This window comes from Xiphias gladius, chromosome 14 (assembly GCF_016859285.1).
Source record: "Xiphias gladius isolate SHS-SW01 ecotype Sanya breed wild chromosome 14, ASM1685928v1, whole genome shotgun sequence".
Lineage (NCBI taxonomy): Eukaryota > Metazoa > Chordata > Actinopteri > Istiophoriformes > Xiphiidae > Xiphias > Xiphias gladius.
Window position 1 is genome coordinate 24,372,546 of NC_053413.1, and position 20,876 is coordinate 24,393,421.

Here is a 20,876-nt window from a genome sequence, read left to right on the forward strand (position 1 = left end):
TTTTCTTTCTTTAAATCAGCATACCAGGTCTATTAGACTGCTACCTGTTTGTTGTGGGGACACAGATCGCTGATGATATTTATTGGTACGATGTCATATTTACTGGGATTCACACGAGTCTGTTATTTACATTGTTACCTGCGGTAGATTTGTGAGAAATTAAAACTTTGATGCAAAACTATGAAGGGGAAAACTTAAGATTTCATCGTGGGGCCAGATATTTTCTTTTTTATTGGAGGGCTGGACTCTCCTACCGCTGGTACAGAGTTAGAAACCTGGCTCCACACACTGATTAATTGGCCGGGGCTGTAGTACACAGGACGAATTCTCAACACAACTTGATGAAGGCGCTTACAATTTCTTTGTGCCGCGCTCCGCCAGGAAAAGGACGGTGTTTTAGTTGCGACTGTTCCGCCGGGAACCCGGCACCTCTCGGCTTTGACGAGAGAGAGAGCCGGGTGAAGACTTCAACGGTGTGCTGCGGCAATAATACACACCGGACTTTGACGGCGTGACGGCGGCGCTCGTGTGGCGCCGCGGGATCAAAATGCGGGTCTGACACGGACAGCGTCTCTGAGACACACAGTACCGGATGAACATGAGAATGTATTGTCACCAAGTTGTATCCGGCTATGCAGGAGGTATTTTTGGTTTTTTATTGTTGTTTTTTTTTAGTTTTGTCTCCCAGATTACACTCCCAGAACAGGGGTTAATGGAGTTTCGTATTTGGTGCTCAAAGCATGGAAAAAAATTACATTTAAACAAACACCTCTTTTCAATAGCACTGTTCCCAGTGCTGTGAATAATCTGCAGAGCCACATGGTGAACACATTAAATAGGGGGGGTAATTACTTGGTAGGAAGCAGCTCCATTGAAAACTGCTCAGAGTGAGTCCATCCGTGGTACATTCAGGGGAAACAAGCTCCAGTTGTCCGTACCACACCAAGAGTGAAAGTTAAAAGTTGTCCCGTGAAAAGAGCCAAACCAAGACTGTGGTGGTCTGTCGCTCAATACTTTCTGACCTCCCGGGCCTGTGTGTAGCGCTTAGCTCCAAGCCTGTTGGTTAAATCTCTAAAAAAAAACTTGACACAAATACGGTTTCATTTAAAAAACAAAAAACAAAAAGACAACAATGGAGCTCTGTGGTACAGAGGAAGAAGATCCCATCGTCTTTTTTTTTTTTTTGAGCAACCATGCCAAACATTTGCCGCTTCTCACACGTGAGAATTTAGTGGTTTCTGTTGGTCACGTGTGATAATAAACTGAATATCCTGGGACTTTAATCTGCTGGCTGAATAAAATGAGCCGTTTGAGGACGTCAGCTGGTGGAGACTCTGGTCATGGGTGAGTCGGTTGCAAGGAAACCTCTATAGTGCTGCCCAATCAAGAGCAACCAGCAGGAAGTCGCTGTAGCATCGCAAGCTAGCATAGCTTCCGAAAAGGACGGTTTCAGAAGCCCAGAGGATAAATAGTTTGTATATGCAGGTATAACTCTGTTTTGTTTGTGTCCGCATACATGGAGAGATGTGTGTGTGTGTGTGTGTGTGTGTCAGAGTTGGAAGTTTCCGTGTCGCTTAAAACGCGAGATGCCCGATGATGCTAACCCAGCTGACGTTAATTACGCTAAAATGTCCTCGGCACAGTGTTTCCCGATTTAAGGTACGTGGTGTGTTACTTTTTGTGAAGTATCACTTAAAATATTCAAGATTTACGTCTCAGTTAAACAACAGTTACCGAGTTTCAGGTCAGATGTGTCGACAAAATTCCATATGAACTCTTTCGCTCCTCAGTTAAAACAGGTCATTTACTAGGAAGCTAACGGTAGTTTTTTTTTTCTCTCAGTTGGTTCAGTTAGCTGCGCAACGGTTACACCTGGCAGATACCGGGTTTAAATGTTTAGTAACAACTAGTCTCCACGTAGCAACTGGTTTGCGAGATGCGACCTGTTTTCATTTAGTGGTGCTTGTGCTGTATCTCCACTTCGTGAGCGGTTGCGGTAGAGCTCTGGCTAAGTTTGAAACCCACGGCTCCTGAACTCCAACCACACTGTGGGGAGAAGCTAAAATTTTCCTGCACGGAGCAGTGAAGGATTATTTTTATTATTATTATCATTATTATTATTACGTGGTTTGGAGTGGGTCCGACCTCATTTGGAGACGATGAGGAGGTTTGTACCTTTGAGGAAAGAACAGATGAAGTGAAAACAAGACCTACCATAATCCCTTTGCAACAAAAAAGTGCCAAACAAAAACCAAAACCCCTACCAGCTCCACCACACACACCTCGGAGCTTGAACAAGCAAGCTCATACATAAATGATGCACTAATTTCTCACACACAGTCACGCTTTCTTTCATCTGTCACGTCTTGAATTAACACGTTTACATAAAAACATCTCTCATTTCTCTCTCTCGCTTTCCCACACACACACACACACACACAGATATAAATGTTCCCCTGGGGAACATCGGGAGTACGAGATCTAGACAACGGGATCATGTGGGCGGCTGTGAAATTGGGATTCCCTCAGCACCTTTTTGGACGGTTTTCAGCTGACACCAACACACAAACATGGTTGAGTTGTACTCTTTTACTAGATTAAAAAAAAAAAAAAAAAACAGAACACAAACAACATACACAGTCTCATTTGGGAGAAAGGAGACACTTTGATTTAACTTTACAACACGACACGTGTGGCTGGTGCTCAGTTCCATCGTAGTCCGACCAGTCTGACACTAAGATTACCCCCCCCCCAGAGCCATACTTGAATTATTTCCAACCTGTCACATCTCTTCACAGAGGCCCCTCGCTCATCTTTGCCTGCCTCCGTTTTCAGTTTCATCGCCTCCTCGGCTCACTGTCTTAAGAGTTACGGCTGTTTTCTTGACTCGCTGAGAAACAAAACAATAAATGTCTCACTTTTTATTGTTTGCGGGGGGGGGGGTGGCTTTTAGCTGCTGCACCTGATGCTCCATGCATCCCATGTTTTGAAATTATAATACAAATGGAGTGATGTTTCCGTCTATTATCATTTAAATTACTCTGAACTTTGGTTGGTATCGTTTCAACTGCTGGCCCAGATTGCCCATGAGATTCCTTGGAGATTTCTCGTACTATCTTCGAGGTTTCTATGTTCTTTGAGGACGATGCACCGTCGCTGGGGCTCAACCGTTCCGCCACCCTAAAGACAGCGAGTGTGCGTCATCAAACGCGCTCGCTGGATTGGTCGAAACCTCCTGCCGCCAGACTCTGGTAAACGTTGGGACTTGGGAGGGCAACGTTCGACACATCTCGAGTTTTCCTTTTTTTCTTCCTTGACACAACCACTTCTGGCAACTTTCATGTCAACAGTCGGGCGCATCACCTCGAATGTCGTCAATGGGAGACCGTCTGGAGGCGTGCGCCGAGGCAGAGGCAGATTTTGACTGAACTTCCAGAAAAGCTGCAAAAGAAAATACCAACGAAGGCGCATTTCCAGCCACTACGGGTATTTGAATGTGAGATGTGTGGCATGGTTTCATCCACTAGGTCTGTTCCCGTCGTACTCTGTCGCATTTCGCTTTTATCGACGCACCAACGTTTCCTTCTCAGCCGAGTGTTTTCAGAAAAGCAGCGCTCGGTCTTCGAATGTGGTCTCGTGGAACAGCTACGGACCATTTGGTCTTCCGACGTGTTCAGATGACAAAACCGTACAAACTGGCTTTGTTCAAGCGCGCTCGCGCCTTCACGTGGCTGCGGACTCGAATGACTCCCATCTTCACGGACCCGCTCCAGGCACACGCACACACACACACACCAATCTCTTTGCATCTGTTGGCAACTGGACTTTTAATACTTTAACTGCAAAAAAAAAAAAAGAAAAACAACAACAGCTGCTTTTGACTCATGCTTTCGATGTCATAAAATGACTCTGGGGTCATGTTTGGGAACAAGCCCGGCCTCAGTGATTCAACAACGCTTGACAAATCATTTACTAATGCTTTATAGACCAATCAGAAGCCATTTATAAGAACAATTCCGAGCTTGCCAAATCGTGCCAAACAGTGTTTATCCCCTCCCACGCTTACTTTGTCTTTTTAACTCTTCCAATGGCTCTTTGCCTTCTGGGAAAGATTAACAGAATATCTGGACGAAAATGATCAAGCGTTTGTTTCCCTTGCAACTGCAAAGTGGATTACTGTGAAAACTCCCGATGAATAATTCACTGACATTTTTAACTGCACACTTGATGGCCTATTAGACAGTGAGCGCCGATTAATGATTACCGACATCTGTGAAGGCATTGTATCTACGAGGAGAGGGAAAAACACCAACCAAAGGAACTTCTCAAAAGTTGGCAGCTTCACACGTATGAGTGGCTTCCTCCTGTTCCACTATCAGGGATGCACTTCTTTCTGCAACCTTTTGGTCCTGCGTTCAAGAATCCTACGGCGCAAACGTATTGGGGTTGACCACGTGTAGATGCTAACTTTGGTACTGCAGCATATGATAGATGTTCCTTTGATTTACTCACTAAATTATAAAACCACAGAGAATTTGGGAGCCAGAGGGTCACGAACAACCGAGTTGATTCACAAATGCACAATCCGAAGGATGCAAGCCTTCATCTCGATGTACTGCAGCATTATTGGAGAGACGTATGGATATCGATGGATACTCCACTTTCAAGTCAAAGAACCCGGAGCGAGGAGGCGCCGCGCTTTTGAACGGGCCCAGAAACCAGACTGTCAGAGGGATCAGGCGCTCGCAGACAACCTTGATCATCGCGATTTACCCCAGTGACTCATCGGCCTTTCGTGAGTCTGCCAGTCCAGGGCGTCTCCGCCCGAGTGTGTCTGCTGTTCATCAGGGCCCTCCCTGGGAAATTCAGAGCAGTGACTGTAGATGAAGACTTTAAAGGTGGCTTGGGGTGGATCACGTCAGGCTACACGCAGGCCCAGAGCACGGGATAATGAGGCATCTTTGTGCCCTGCTCTCCTCCACTTTGATTGTACTCCGTGGAAAATGACTTGGCTCCAAGCACCAGCCAGCAACACCGAACCATCATCAATTACAGCAGCAGAGCTTACACAGCAAGAAACCTCACTGATGTCAGTGAAAGCAAGTTTATCTAAGATAAAAACGAGGTGATTATTGACTAATTGCTGCCTAGGCCTTTTCAATACTATTCACAGGAATTTTTTAACAGGTTCACCACGGTTTCCCCTCGGTTTCCTAAAAATTAGCTCGTCTTTAGCTATTAATTACTAGGATAATTCCCAAAAAGATGGTAGTAATTATTAGGGAAATGGAGAAAAAGGTCAGTTGCAACAGTTGTTAGGTACCCGGTTGTGATATTTGAGTTTTCGAGGAAAAACTGCTGTATATTTCCGACAGGTTCATCCACAACAAACGCTAGAAAAAAACCCACAAATTATGATCTAGGTTTCCCTCTTTGTCGTTTTGATATGTTCACGTAAGACCCCACTTCTCTTACTAAGAAGCTGGCTGGAAAAAAAACAACAACCCTTTTTCTAGGACCTGTAAGTCCTTTTACCTTTATCAGGGCTATTGTATCAAGTTCAGGTAATTCAGCAAATTTTACACTGGAAAGACTAATGAGCAGACTTACCTTGCTATTCAGTACCAGTTCGGCTGATTTATAATCCTCAGCCTTAATTCATATCTCTAATCTGAAATAACTTTTTTTTTTTAGAACACTTCTGATGGACGGTCTGACACAGACACCACCTCCAGTATGTATTTCATCGCTTCCTGTCTTTGCCAAGCCACGTCTTCGCGTTTACCTCCCGCTTCATCCTTGAACCCGAGACAAGACAGCAGGCAGAATTAATACTTTCACACTATTTGACAAGAGCCTAGCACAACTTTATCGCCTGGAGACGAAAAATTTCCCAAACTCCGAAAACTTTTTGCATTTACGTTTTCCCTCTCTTTCTACCTTTTTGGGGCAAGCAATTACAGGCGAAGATCCAAATGTGATCAAGTCAGACCCGTGGTAGAGGCTCTCTCTCTCTCTCTGGGAGTTAAGGCTCCGCGCTCTGCTCATTTATTTCCCGGCCCTTATCGACTTTTTCTCTTTTCCTCCTCTAAGACGTAGAATTTACATTTAAATGTCATCCTTTATCCTGCCCAATTTGTGTTTACTTCTGTGAGTAAGAACCACAGGTAAACAGCTACAGTGTTCTCGGCTGGACTTTTTCAGGTGCTGGAGGAGGAGTCGTCAGAGCAAACTCATGTTTCAAGGTTACACTGTGGTGCGGCAGCGTGCTGCAAAGTGTCGAGGTTCTCTGGTTTAGGGTCCCTTTCTCCGGCAGTGCCCTGTGCTAACCTGAACCACCTTGGTGTCGGCGAAAACGTGCGTGACGGAGAAACCTTTTCAAAGTGCACCTAATCGTTCCACTGATCTCGCGACCTACACCAACTACAGCTACGCAAACCGCTTAACTTACAGCGGAACATTAAAACACACGTCACGTAGAAACACAAGTTTCCTTCTCAGCTTCTTCTGCCAGTAGGTTGGAGTCAGGGAATAGAAAAAAAGGGACCGATGCGGGCATCCTACTAACGGAGAAACCTCGACAACCGCCCATCAGATCGACTTCTAACTTCATGTATGCATTGCCGGGGACCCAGGGGGGGCGCAGTATCAACCCCGGAGGTATTTGGATGAGCGGTTTTTCGAGGGTCATGGAAAAGAGAGACATTAAAAGGACGGATTCACCCACGCCGCCGAAGACGTCACAGAAACAGTGAAAGAACGCCGCCGTGCAAATGAACAGCGGACACTTGAGATGTGGCCTCAGTCGGGAATCGGGCACCGGAAGATGATATGGATGTGTGGCTAACAAAAAGGTTTAGACCACGGCATCCAGTAAAGGTGGGATGCAGCGGTGTGGACTCAGAAACTGCAGGCAGAGGTTGACCAGAGCAGTTATCTTTACTCACTCCTGAGAGAAGTCGCATTAGAGCCGCTGGTCGGCAACATTTATGCTTCTGTCTCGCAGCCCAGCGTCCAGTCACTTTTCAACCTTTGCAGTTTGAGCACTGTGCGTCAAAAGGGCTTCATCCTCACACACACAGTTCTTTCAATGTTTGACGTAAACCTACTCAAATTACAGCTGAGACTTGGCACTTTAATGCAGTGCCAATTATTTGATTACAAATTGAATGCGTTGAACATATTTCCTCACGCACATTTTCTCAAGCCGACCGAATGCGAGTGTATCTAATAGCCTCCACACCACTTTGCATTGCAGCATGGGCATCGCAGGACATACAGGACATACATCATCAACCTGAAACAGCTGCAGCAGCAGACTGTCACCGGGAGTCCGAACCCGAACGAGGGAAAAAAGGAAGTGGGGCAGACACGGATTTTTAAAAAAAACCTGTGAGATGCCTGAGAGTTTTGCTCCACAGTACGACATCTAGGTTTCACAAAAAAACGAAATCAGGAAAAATCTCCAAATCTCTTTATAGACACTGAAATATGCACCCAAAAAAAAAAAAAAAAAGTCCATTTTAGGCCATGGCTGAAGGTGCCTCCACTACAGACGTTGTCAGTCATAAAAGTGAAGAGCTACGAACAGCAGCGTGCAGGTGCTTATTTTAAGTAGAAAGGAAATTAACAAACCCCGTCTTTGAAAACATTTAACGTTCAATTTTAGAGATTAAATGACCAAATTTGGTTTGTCTGGTTAGCTGCCGATGTGGCGGGTTGGCTCATTCATGTTCCTCCCTAAAGAGAGAGACACGATAAAACCTACAAGCCCAAGGGACTGACAGACCAATTTAACACACACAGCCAAAGTTGTAAAAACATTTGGCCGGAGGCCGGAGGTCATTTCCCACACTACACACCAGATTCTACTGCACCCAAGCTTGTTCACCCGATGACACATTACAAAGACGACAAAAAAAAAACAAAAAAAAAACGAGACATGCTGGTCAAAACACGTAATGCCCTGGATTTTTATTTCATTTTGTGACAATTCAAGAGGATTCTTAGTCTTTCCCATGAGAGAGAGAGAGAGAGAGAGACAGAGAGAGAGAGAGTGTGTGTGTGTGTTGGAAGAGACTACAAAACAAAACAAACTCATGAATCAACTGGGCCACTGGAATGGGCATTGGGATTGTGGTACAGACAAAGAAAAACTACAAGTAGCCTTGTTCAGTACCAAACTCTTCACAGAAGAGAGCGATTTTTTTTTTTTTTTTTTAAAGTTTTTTTCCTTTTTTTTCCCAAATGAAGGCACCCGATAACTTGTGGTTCATGGCCTTTCAGCCTTCTGGAGAGTTTTAAAAGTAGAGAAAATTATCTTTTTTTTTTTCAATTAATACATGTTTTCTTCCTTATTATGTAGAAGCTGGAATGATAATAAATGTCAGTTACTGCATTTTTTTTTTAAACTCCCTTATAGTTTTTTTTTTAATTTTTTTTTAGATCAAGTAACAAAAGAATGAAGTCTTTTGTGAGGAAAATTAAAATAAAAAAAAAAGTGGGAGATACAAAAATATTTATTTTTAAAAATGAAAAGGGGAGGTGGAGGGGATGATCTTTTAGAGAAAACAAAAGGGAAATGAGGCCAGCTGGTGCAAACCAGAGGCCAAAAATCATACAAAAGCAGCATCAATCAATTAAAAAACAAATTATATAGTGCTTAGATAAGTCAGAAGCAGCAAAGTCTTCTGGGAAAGAGTCTTCATCCCCATTGTTTTGTTACTTGTCTCAGAATAATATACGTATGGAAGAGCTTTGTGGAAACTGATTAACCCACTGACAAACTGATGCCTACAACAAACAAATTCACACCTGTCGTCGTCGTCGTCTACTGCCCTGCGCCTGAACCTTTACGAAGGCCTGTCTCCATGGATTCAACGTGACGCATGGGAACATCGCGGAAGAACGCCCGACAGAAACGGACGAACCCCTGGCCATGTTCACAGCATCCCCAAAAAAAAAAAAAAAAAAAAAATTAAAATTAAATTTTAAAAAAATTACAGTTTAAATCTAGCTAAACACGGACTACAGCACAGGGAACCGGTGAGGGGTACAGTGTATAAAAACAGGTTTAAAAGAAAAAATTTTTAGAAAAAGAAAAGAAAAGAAAAGAAAAAAAACAAAAAAAAACCCCTTTGTAAACACGGCACAATAAATAGATCAAACAGCAGGTTCCGCACCATGCATGTGATGACATACATTTTTCTGTGGTACAACTTTCACATCTCATACTCGCACCAGTTGCAGTTTGTCATTTTCTCTTTTTAATTTTGAGTTTTTTTTCTTTTTAATATCTCGAGTGCAAAACATCACAAATGAACAAGTTTGTATTCAAGTAATGTTATATACAAGAACGGGGGCTGGGGAGGGGGGGTATTACAAATATGCAGTACTGTACATATAATTGCCATATTAAGAATTTACAGACGATCTCTTATTAACAGTAACAAACAGGGAAATGTGGGGAGAGAGAGAAAAAAAAAATTGTACGAGACGAGCATTGCAATTAAGTCCCAAAACAGTTGCCATGGAAACCCAGCCTTGCCGCGCTCACTCTGCCACCACTTGCATTCATGACTAACAAATGATGCATAGCACCTAAAAAACCCAACAACAAAAGGAGTCACACTTCCCCCCCGTGCTGCGTGCGGGAGGCTACGTAACCTCCATGGCCACTGTGTTCTCTGATAGACTGTTCAGTGCTGGCTTGTCTTGTTCATGATTCTCCCTGAGGACAAAAGAGGAAAAGAGACAGGGAGACACGCCGTTAGCAGCAAGAAGTTAGCATTTTAAGCGGTTTCAAAAAAAATAAATAAATAAATGTATGAACAGCCCTTTAACACTGCAGCAACTTGACTCTCAGCCTGGGATTTCCACGATCTTAACCTGTGAGACGTTCGTACGAGGTTCCTGCTTGTGTTTCCGCTGTATCTTCCCAACGGAACGCTTCGGGTGTAATTTACTGGAAAGACGTTTTACGTACTGTTTGGTAGGTAAGTAAACAGCTGTGGAGCAGAAAACCACTGAAGCAGTGATGCTGATATTGTTACTGAATTTCTTTTGCGTTTGTGTGAACATGAAATACATGTTTATACTGAGGCAGAGTCCGGGGACTTGCACAAAAGTAACACGGCAGCCTCTCCGCTGTCTAACGTCTACTTGAGTACATTTTGTTGACCCTTACTAATTTACTTCTACCACTGCTGGTTGGTGGCCCAAACCCTTGCACATTTTTTCTCTCTTATTTTATTAGTTTCACCCAGATGTGATTTTGTTTGATTGTTACCTGTTCTTCATTGACTGAACAAAGTTCAGTGCCTTGAACCACGTCATTAATTTTTCAGTTAGCGCCACCGCCTGCACTGCGATCCTTGAATCTTCTATCCCGTTTCATCTTTATAAATTTTCCCCTGCACCGTTTGGCTGTGTGTAGTATCTTCATTTTTGCCAGATGCTGTCTTTGTTGTGATGTGATGACACATCTGCGCGACCATTTAGCAGTGCAGAAACTTGTCCCCCAAAGCAGACGAAGAACAACAGGAACAAAAAGCAGAACCCACGACAGGTTACATTTCCTGAAGTTCCTGCAGTGGAAAAGGGCTTAAACCATCACCTGCTACCTTTCCTCTGCTGATATGGCCAAAGAATGAAGGTTACAATGGGCAGAATTTAACTGAAGCTCTTTTCTCCACTACTAATAAAAATAAGATCAATACATTATTCATAGGCTTATCTCAAATGAAATATCATTCAGTTTAAGCTTCCATAATAGGATCAAAGGATGAAAATCTATAATGTAAACAGCCTTTCCAATTTGGTTCCAGGAATACCTGAACAAACACTTTACACAAGCCACTTTACCAGTCATTTACAAGCACTTGCTCTACAACTCAGGGTGATATTTACTAGTTCCATAGACATAAAGAGAAGGCTTATCTTCTGTTTACTAACTCTAGCGGTATACCTGATATAACGTTATAACTTTGGCTTTAGTACAAAAAGCACAGCAGGAAGCTAAACATAGTGCTGAGTGCTCAACGCCCTTTGTGATAATTGTGTGTGTGTGTTCTCGTCAATGTCCGGCTGCGGAGCATGTAAACAGGACTTAGCTTTCATCATTATTATTTTACTTTGCACACCTCTGGATACTGAAGTGGATTTGTCAATCAGACTCTTACATGTGTAGTAAAAAACTGTCCAATTTGACTGCAGCTATTGTCAAAAACGTATACATATGCCCTTTCTAAAATGAAGGTAAGGACATGTGATAGTTTTTTGAGTAGCGTCCTCACACCTGTTGCGTTCTCCTCACCTGGGCACTATGTCCAGCGGCGAGGCCGAGGCCGTAGTGACCTTGGGTTTCTGACAGTTGGCGGTTGCGTGGGCAAACTTTAAGGCGGATGTTGACACGGTGGTGCTCAGTGTCCGGGGTGCGTGGACACGCTTGCCGGTGGGAACACCCAGACGGAGGCTGTTGTTGTTTCCCAGCAGGACCTGAGTGGTGGCGGCGGCGTTAGTGGTGTTGGCGGGGTGGGCGGTGCCATTGTTGTTACTGGTATTGGAGGTGGAGCTGGTGGTGGTGCAGGGGTGGAGCAAGGCGGCCGTCGGGGTAGTGGTGGGAGGAGCCGGGGCGGCGGGGGATGGGGACGCTGTGCTCGAGAGGTGCAAGCCCTTATAGACACCTGAGGGGTCAAAAGAGGTCGGGCGATGTCGGGTGGGGATTGGGGTGGGGATGGGGGGGAGGGGGGTCACTTGGAAGGTCAATTATCAACAGTACTTGGAAGAAAAATCCTGAAATTATATTGAAACTTGAAGCACTGAATATGTACTGTGATACAGTAACTATTATCTAAGTTTCAAAGCAGCTTGATTTTCAAAGTGCAAATGGTAATTCCTTCATAAACCGATCAAAACAAGCTGCTGAGAATGTGTGCATAGATTTAGAAAATGCCATGTCAAACCAGCTCAATACATTCCTTAATTTAGGAAATTTGATTATGTTCACAAAGTGTTTCGTATTCAATATCTACGGCGAGGCAAAAGGTCATTTATGAGCTGAATTTATTCCTTTGCACCAGAGTCACAAAGAAAGTATTAGAACAACAATTCAAATCACAATGATTATCTGACTTGTAGTTTTCAGTACTTTTATCTGTGAAAGACAGATCCTTGGTGCTCTGTTTTCATCTGCAGAATAATCTCAAATTAAATTCCGTTTTGTCACTTTTCTCAGTTATCTCCTAAATCCTGCTGCCTGAAATGGCATCAGTTGTTCGGGGGTTAGTGCTGCAGGTTTTGTTCTGTCTGCTTTGTGCCGTTATCTGCTCTTTTGGTTCACTCAATAATGGGTTTTAGACGGTAATTACTTTACCCTCGTTGTTTGCTTTGTCTGTTTAGTGTCGCTGTATTGCTACAAAGTTTTTATAACTGCCAATTTTAAAAAGTAACATTAAGGGGGAAAAAAAAAAAAAAAACAAAAAAAACAAAATCCAAAGTTTCCCCAAATGATAAACATTTATGGAGCCTGTTGCTTGTTGTTGCGAGTACTCAAAATGCATAGCAGATGCTCAAATGATAGGGACCTTCTTTTTATTAAGAATAATCAGACCACTTTTTAAAAAGCTGCAATTTCCTGACTGAGCCTACCAACCACTACGATGGTTGTTTGGGGAACTGTCTTACCTGAGGGGGAGAGGACGCCATTGACTCCGCCTCCCAGGGCTAGCTCCTCCTTGGTTTTTAGAGCCAGCAGTTGGTCGGCGGTGACGAGGGCCGAGGCGGCGAACTGAGCGCTGGCCTGGTCCAACGTGTTCGCCAGGCCCTGCTTGGGGAGAAGCGAAGGGTTCGTGAGAGGCGAAGTGTGGGGGAGAATACAGCATGAGAGAAACCGAACAGAGGTAACTGCCTGCCGCTGGCTCAACGGGCCGAATACTGACCAGTGTGCTGTTGGCAGTGGCGGTGCTGTTGGCTTGCTGTTGCAGCTGGATCTGCTCCAGCTGCTGTTTCTGCATCAGGGCCAGCTGCTCCTGATGCTGCTGGTACTGTTCGGCTGTGAAAGCTGAGGGGGACAAACGTTGTGTTACAGATCTGGAATTAGATTCAGACCATCATATGCGGTACAAGTCTGAAATAGTGCGCCATGTGAAAAATCACACGATTCCCAAAGACAGAGATACATGCAGGCCGCTCCATATCTCCAAAGTACTGTTCCAGTTGTAAAGAAGACATGCTACTGCCTGGGATGTACTTAGTTTGAATAAACTCAACACATTTCTATGACATGAAAATTCATTGGTTGCAAGGACTTCTCAATCAGAACAGTTTTGGAAACTAAAACAACTTTTCTGCTAAGAAGCGCTGTACTATGTCCAACTGTTCATCCCATGTTGGGACGAGGGTCGTGAAGGAGAGTTGCACGATACATGTTAAACCATTCGGGTACACACTGTGTATGGAGTCAGCTCTTTAATACGTTACAGCTTTTTTTATTTTTATTTTAAACATCAATTTTTTTGGCTCTTAGTGTTGTCTGTTAGCCTCTTGCAATTTGTCATGAAATCCTGGGACACTTCACAAACACAGATCTCGTCACTGATGCGTGAAGCTGTTTTGATCCATTGTTTTGCTCTTCACCTTTCTCTCGTACACAAAACCTGGAAACCCCTCAGGGGTTCCTAGAACAGTACAAATATGTATAGAAATGTGTGTTTTCAATTTCTTTTTGGAAAATGAAATGTCACTTCAGTAAGCAACCAAGTGAACCGTTTCTATAGTTTCCTGCCTCCCTTTTCCAGAAAACCTTCAAGGTTTTTGGTGGTGTGCCCATTTGGTAATTCTTGCAGTTAACGCACCAACTCTCTTGTTTGATAAGGCAGCAGCCAAGACTGCAAAAGACTGGGTCCGATAGGGAAAGTCCAACTCAGGTCTCGGGCTTCAGTTACAAGCCGTCTTCCTCAGCTCACCAGCCCCCAAGAAGCTCAGTCTTCTCACTGTTACATTGGACTGGTTACTGCAGACAGTGCTGATGAATAACTGAATTATATACATTTGAGAAATAAATTCTTACGGTTAAAAAAAATATAACTTGCAAGTTCTAGAAAGCCTACTCTGACTAGTTTCTGTCACAGCCTGCAGTCTGCCATTTCTATCAAAAGTAATTCAACAATACTATTGAGCCTGCAGTCTGACAACGAGACTGAATGAGTGCGTTGGGTCTTTCCTTGCAATGAAAAGGCTTGGCTTTAATGAGATGCTCATGGTGTTTAGTCAAACTTTCCACAGGTGCTGGTAACTGCGATTAAATGCAATTTAGTAACCAGCTTACTTCAGTTGGCTTTTGTCGTACACTTAAGATATCCCAGACTTGGTTTAAAAAAAAAAAAAAAAAAAAATCCTGCTGTGTAGGAAAGAAATTTGATTACTGAGCTGCATGTAACCACATTTGTTTGACGGGAACAATGTTACTCCAACAAATGCATGCTCAAATGATCTGCTCTGAACTCATTTCTCCCATAAACTTGGTTTCTTGTGTGCATTTTAAAGCTCTTCCAACATGGCCTTATTTGCATCCCAGCCATTTAACCGGTAAAAACAATGTCTGAAAGTCTTTCTTCACTGGCTTTCTATTGATTATGATCAAGTCCTGACCCCCCATTTTAAGTATTCTGTGGCCTTGCGGCTCAGTGCACTATTGATTTACTTATTCTGTGCGAGTCTTTCAGCTCTCTACTTCACAAGGAACAGAACTCATCACTCTCTGCATCTTAATGTCACAGCTTGTCCTCTGGCATCGCCTCCATCTGGAACATGCTTCATGCTTATTTCTTGCAATCTTGACACTGGCTCATTTGATCGAAAATACTGCAGCTACTAATTCAGCAGCGCTTGCAGCCGACCCTTACTGCTGCTCTCTGTAGACTTTACCACTACTGTAGGTGCTCTGCACAGATGCATTAGTTGGAAAGTCAATTGTCAATTCTACCTGTGTCCTTTACTTTCTTTATGGTGCTTTGCAAGCAAACCATTTCTCTTTAAGAAGAAATCAATAGGTAATTGTTTTTCATGCACATAAAAACATACACAACTCTTGTAATTGCTTGTAGCGACATCAAGACACCCACTGCCTGACTGTCCTCATAGTAATACCACTTGGAACCTGTGGCACTTAGTTTATATTCAACACTCCAAACCTGTTTGTCCACACCCTGACACATCCTGTACATCTCATGAATTTATTTATCAAATCCAGTTTTAATTGACCCCCTCTTGGACTGGGCGGGGTGGGAGGTGTGAATGCCAAGCAACAACCGCCTCCAAAAAAAAAAAAGAACTAACACCGGTCCTGCGATTAAAACGCCCTCAACAAACAGAAAATTACCACAACAACCTGGGTAAAAATAAATGAATAAATAAATAAAAGAAAAAAATAAATGTAGGGGAGAAAAGGAAGCACTCTGATGTGAGCATTCAGCCTGAATAATTTCATGGATTTTTGGGAGTTTTTCTCAGCCGTGACATTTTTTATTCACCCCCCATTGTAGAGGAGTGGGAGCAAACACATCAGTAGTGGATATCTCAACACCTGGACAAATAAAACCCAAACTATTGACTTGACAAAATAACACTAGGGCTGAGGAATTAAATGTTTTTCATGAATGGTGCTAGTGATGTGTGTGGGTGTATCCCTTTTTTCAATTAAATAAGTACATTACATAAATCAGTCCTAATCAAAGCAGGGGTGGTGGATCTTCAATCTCAAGCTGCCATGAGTGCAAAAATAGTTACACCAAACAGTGCCCGACAGAAGGCATCCACATAGTGTGTTTCAAGGCAGCCGAGCCTCTTACCAGCAATGGGGGAGGGTGTAGGAAAAACCCTCCCTGGGCGTTGAGAGCCATGGGGCTGTCCCCCAGCTGTGGAGGCAGAGACTGATCGCTTCAGGCCTCGACTCAACCTCCTGAATAGTGGGTGGGCGTTATCCAGCTCATGTAGTGGTAGTGTCCGTGGTCTAAAGTGCCTCCATCGGCACGACTTTATATTCAACAGTATCTGACTGAGGTCCGTGGAAGAGGGAGAGGAAGAGGAAAGAGCGGAGTTGGAGGAGGAGGAAATTCTGTCTGAGGTATTTGTTTCTGAGGTACTGGAAAACTTGTCGATGGCCGGTGAGCGTGAAGTGGCTGTAGGAGGAGGAGGAGGAGGAGGAGAAGAAGGGGGAAGAGGCAGGTCGAGCATTTCCGGATCCAGTCCATGGAAAACGTTGTCATAGTCTGTGTATGCCCTGTCCAGTAACACCCTGAGGGAGGAGGAGGAGGAAGTGGTCAGGTCTTCTGCTTTAACCGTGAGACATGTCAATTAAGATACGTAGACTTATCTGTCTGGCAGTCTTACAACAGCTTCTTTCTGAAATTTATGTGACAAAGCCTTCTACTTATAATAATACTACTGCAACTATCAATTATTTGCATAATCAAGTATTCTACCGATTAATCAATCAGATAAGAATACATTTAAGTATGTCTCTAAAGAGCAAGAATAAATTGCCACCTGGCTGGTACAGTAAAGTTGTCTGCAGCTGAGCTGTTATCCCCAAGTGCCTCTGAGATTCAAAAATCATACGCTCGGATGCTACATGTCCAGCATAGCAACATACAAGCCACTACCAATGTATGTATTTAAGAAGTGAATTGTATCGTATGATATTTTGAGAAGTCGTTTTAAAACCACGTGACCAAATAAGAAAAACGCTAATCTGAGAAACTTCAGGGTTGACTGACCTGCCGCCTCGTCCCACGCGGCGTCGAGCCATGCCCAGGCAGCGCCGCGGCACAGTGAGCGTGGTGAGACTGTAGCGAAAGCGAGCTTCTGCCAAACCGTCCTCCCAGGGACCACACCACGGCCAGCTACCCACGCGGTCCTGACGAGTCTGGAGAGAGTGAAAAGGATGCTGAACCTCGCCCATTTCATTCCTTCTGTCAGGGTGTAACGCCTGATGTTTGCAATTGGTGACGGGTTGCCTTAAAGCCTGGTAACCAAGTGGTGTTGGTGTACTGCAGTCTAAATACCTAAAATACTGACATAAACTTAAAATACATGAACTGTAAAATGCTGTCCCTCTAGTATATAAGTGTTACAATCTGAAAATTACTAAAATGTATTTCTACAGCTGGACAATAACTTTATAGCCAAAACTTCACTCCAGCCATTAGCCATTTAAACATAATTATCTATTATGGTCTGGTTTTACAGAGACTGCTCTGTGAAACCAGACTGTGCAATAAGTCGGGGATAACTGTCTGTGTTAACCAGAATGAAAAGAGCACTACATAGAACCTGGAACCTTGAGGTAAAAGCAGGGATCTTAACCAGGTTGTTGGGGGACGTTTTAATTCAACATTTCTGGATTGACCCATAAGGACCTTTTTTTTTTTTTTTTAAAGATGTGAATGTCCACAAGGCAGTATGCTTCCCATAACCCCAACACTATAATCATGAGTTACTTCATTTACTACAGAATGTGAACATCTAATGAGCTTTATTATACATTCTGTGGACGACCAAGGGGTTATGTCACTTACAGCATAGTACTGGCAGCCCGCCTTCCTGCGAAAGGCGTAGGCACCATCTGGATCGTTCTCCTCCTCTGCTTCTGATGAGCCTGAGTGCAGCTGTGGACACAGGGGTCAGAGGTCAGTCTAAGGTCACTGGAAGAGCAGCATTAATAACACAGAAGCCTGAGGTTCTGGTTTAAATACATTTCCCACCCAATCGTCTCATGTGGTTTTGCAATTTTGAGTGGATTTATAGGGACAAAGGGCAGAGAGCAGTGACAGAGGCAGAACTCGTTGTCTCTAAAATCACCTCAACAGTAAAGGTATGGACAAGGCTTAGGGAAGCTGCGGTGCAGTAGGCATGCCAAATGGTTAGAAAAACAGGAGATTACAATTTTAACTCTTTGCAACCAACAGCGGACATCGTTACCCTTTGCTATTAAAAACGCGACATCAGATGCCATCACCACCTCATCAGTTTTAGGCAAAATTTCCAGGTCTTTTTTTAAATAGCTCCATTTAATTCTTGGTCCTGGGTTTACTCAGATTTTAGGTTTCCACTTAGCGGTAGATGTGGGGGGAAAAAAAAAAAACGACTTGTATCAGTTTCTCCTGAATTCTATAAAATGATGTCATCTTACAAACTCAGCGACCAACTAATTGATGGGTGCAGAAAAGTTTTTGAAAATTGTTCTTTTCTGTTAAGCAAATTCTTTTAGCTTGAGAGCCAACAAATCTCATCAGGACATAATAGCTGTTGTCACTTTGTCAAAAACATAATTTCAGAATCACTAGAAGTAGAAGTTTACTAGAATTAATGGAAATGGCAATACACGAAAAACTGATGTACAATAAAATATAATGTTACACAGATGATTAACTTGAACAGCAGCAAAAACAACTGCAAATATTACATTTTGTGAGACAAGCCATCATTGGTTCTTGATTGGCTTGGCACGAATGAGTGCCCGTATTTGTTGAAGTTTGCGTGTACCTGGGAGAAGGGCTCGTCGTCCGAGCTGGGGAAGTCGTACTGGTTGAGGTCCTTGGCATTGAAGACAACAGGACCCGGATGGTGGGGGGTGCCCGACGACAGAGGCAGCACCTTCTGCTTCTTCTCGTACTTCCTCTTCTGCCTGGGAACTTCCATCTTCTCGGGCTACAAGGGAAAAAGCAGTAAGTCATGAGACATCTTAAAAGCAAACGAGACTGCTGCCCATGGCCAATCTTTCATGGCTAATCTTTAATGTTACACAGTACTCTTCTGAAAGCATTCCTAATATTACCAGTTCAATAAACTTTAAAAACAAACTTCAATTTCTTGACAGCATTTTAAGAATGGTTAGTCATAAAATATGTTTATAGTGGCTGAAAAAAGCACAGTCACCTGCCCTACACACCTGGTGGAAATTATACTAAAATACTCAACTACGACAATGTGACTTAAAACTTAACTCTTTTCATCCTGCAGATAAATATCAGCCTTCTCACTGGGATAATCTTCAACATCATTAAACGTTTGATCAGAGGTTTATAGGGACTCTCTTTTCCAACCTTTCCCAAATTATCCAGACTTGAATCAAGAGTCATGTACCTGAAAGTGGGCCTCACCTTGGACTTATAGTCCTTGAGGTCCATGTGATCCTGGTGTCGGTATTGGTTGGTGAGGGGGACCAGGGGAATGATCTGCGGCCTCACCAGCGCACGTTCAGCTAGAACCTCTGCCATCACCTCACCACCAAAGTCTGACATGACGTTTCTGGAAAAGAAGGGGGACGGAGAATTAGCCAGAGTCTGCAAATGATCAAACCATTTCATTTGGCACTGTGGTCTGTTTCCCCTTAAACTACATTAATGAAATTTCTTTTGGAAACTGCACCAAATAGCAAGGTATCACAGAAATGGATAAAGTAGCTTCAACTGTTCTGTTGTCACAGTTTCTCACACTGAGCAGTCAGCTGACTTTTTCCTTCATAACGTTTGACAGCCTGCTGGCAAACTGTGTTTTGTTTTATTTCTGTACTAATCCCTGATGTGTGCAGCCCCGGAGGCGTGCTCACCTCTTCTCAAAGATCTCCAGTGTGAGGTGCAGCAGCTCTCTCTTGCTCTTCTCCCTCCTCTTGATCATTTCCAGGATGGTGACGGCTCGGCTGAGATCCCTGCGTAGCTTCAGCATCTTCTCATAGGACGCCTCGTCATTCTTACGATTCTGAACGTTGAAGAGTGGGTAATAGTATAAGCAAGACACATAATGAAGAGAAAAAGCAACATATCCAGCCTATAATAATGAGATGTAAACTTATTATGATGCACATTTGTATGGCTTTGAGCTTTAGGCTACGACAAGACACAATTACAAAGTTTCAAAAACTAAATGGCCAAGAAAATAAACCAGTTAAATTAGCAGTAATTACAACTTTTCTCGAGGTCCAGTGATGTTGCTCATTTGTAGAAAGATAAATTTCGCACGTTTTAATCCTTTGAACATTTAAGACTTTGACAAAAGCAAACAGGTTATCAAGATGATTAAAAACTACATTGGGCTAAATTCTTCTAATGACCACTTGGTGGCATATAGATCCTTTACAACATGGTTGAGAGGAAACTACAGCTTCATGGAGTCAGTGTTTGTATTGCAGTGTTACATAATTTAAAAAAAACAAAAAACCTCAAAAAATTAAGAAAATAATGGACTGGGGTAAATGTAAAATTATATTTACTTTAAAAAGGTGCAGTGTTTCTCTCAGACTGGTCATTGTTTGGGCTGGGAAGGTACTTTTAAAAGCCTGTTTCATAAGTTCATACATGGATGGAGTTTTTTTTTTTGGGTGTATGTATACAAACATTTCTGATCAGGGACTCAAGCCTCTTTCCACATTAACCAGAACCTGGCTCTGCCACAATCACCATTTCACACAGCAGCCTGGCTTCTTGAGCAGACAAACAGAACAATTTAAAAGCAAACTAAATCCCCCACTTCGCCGTGTAATTCATTCTGTCGGGACAAACACAGCATTAGTAAAAGCTGTGCCGACTGTCACAAAGCCATGTGCCAACTCTACGCACACTGTGTCAGTAAAGTAAGATGCCGTTCATTTAATGAGCTTTCCGTGCCCAACGACATTCTTCTTTCGTCAACCTGTCAGGGTCAGATACTTGGAATCTAATAGGCTACATCACAATTTAGGTATGTAGAGTGTTTACAATATGGCAAACTGGATCTAGCTGATCTGGCCCAGCTTCGCAACAGACAGCGGTGCAGCGAAATGTAACGTCTTAAAGATCATTTCAAGCATAGAGGAAGCCAGTCTAACGTGACATAATATT

The 20,876-nt window shown here is 43.2% G+C and overlaps 1 protein-coding gene across 3 annotated transcripts in view; it reads right to left on the minus strand.

Annotated features, from left to right (window-relative positions):
* Positions 1 to 9,249: 9,249 nt before the first annotated feature.
* The window catches only part of LOC120798806 (enhancer of polycomb homolog 1-like), a 30,854-nt gene continuing 19,227 nt past the window's right edge, over positions 9,250 to 20,876 (minus strand). For 2 of the 3 annotated variants that reach the window (XM_040143462.1, XM_040143460.1), the window contains 10 exons: positions 19,610 to 19,758; positions 19,161 to 19,308; positions 18,544 to 18,708; positions 17,577 to 17,666; positions 16,776 to 16,924; positions 15,849 to 16,294; positions 12,939 to 13,060; positions 12,685 to 12,826; positions 11,315 to 11,684; positions 9,250 to 9,730 (listed from right to left, as the gene is read on the minus strand). In XM_040143462.1, coding sequence (XP_039999396.1) covers positions 9,658 to 9,730; positions 11,315 to 11,684; positions 12,685 to 12,826; positions 12,939 to 13,060; positions 15,849 to 16,294; positions 16,776 to 16,924; positions 17,577 to 17,666; positions 18,544 to 18,708; positions 19,161 to 19,308; positions 19,610 to 19,758 — 1,854 coding nt within the window. In that variant the 3' untranslated portion in view covers positions 9,250 to 9,657. The remainder of the gene's footprint in view (positions 9,731 to 11,314; positions 11,685 to 12,684; positions 12,827 to 12,938; positions 13,061 to 15,848; positions 16,295 to 16,775; positions 16,925 to 17,576; positions 17,667 to 18,543; positions 18,709 to 19,160; positions 19,309 to 19,609; positions 19,759 to 20,876) is intronic. The other variant, XM_040143461.1, reaches the window with a different exon arrangement.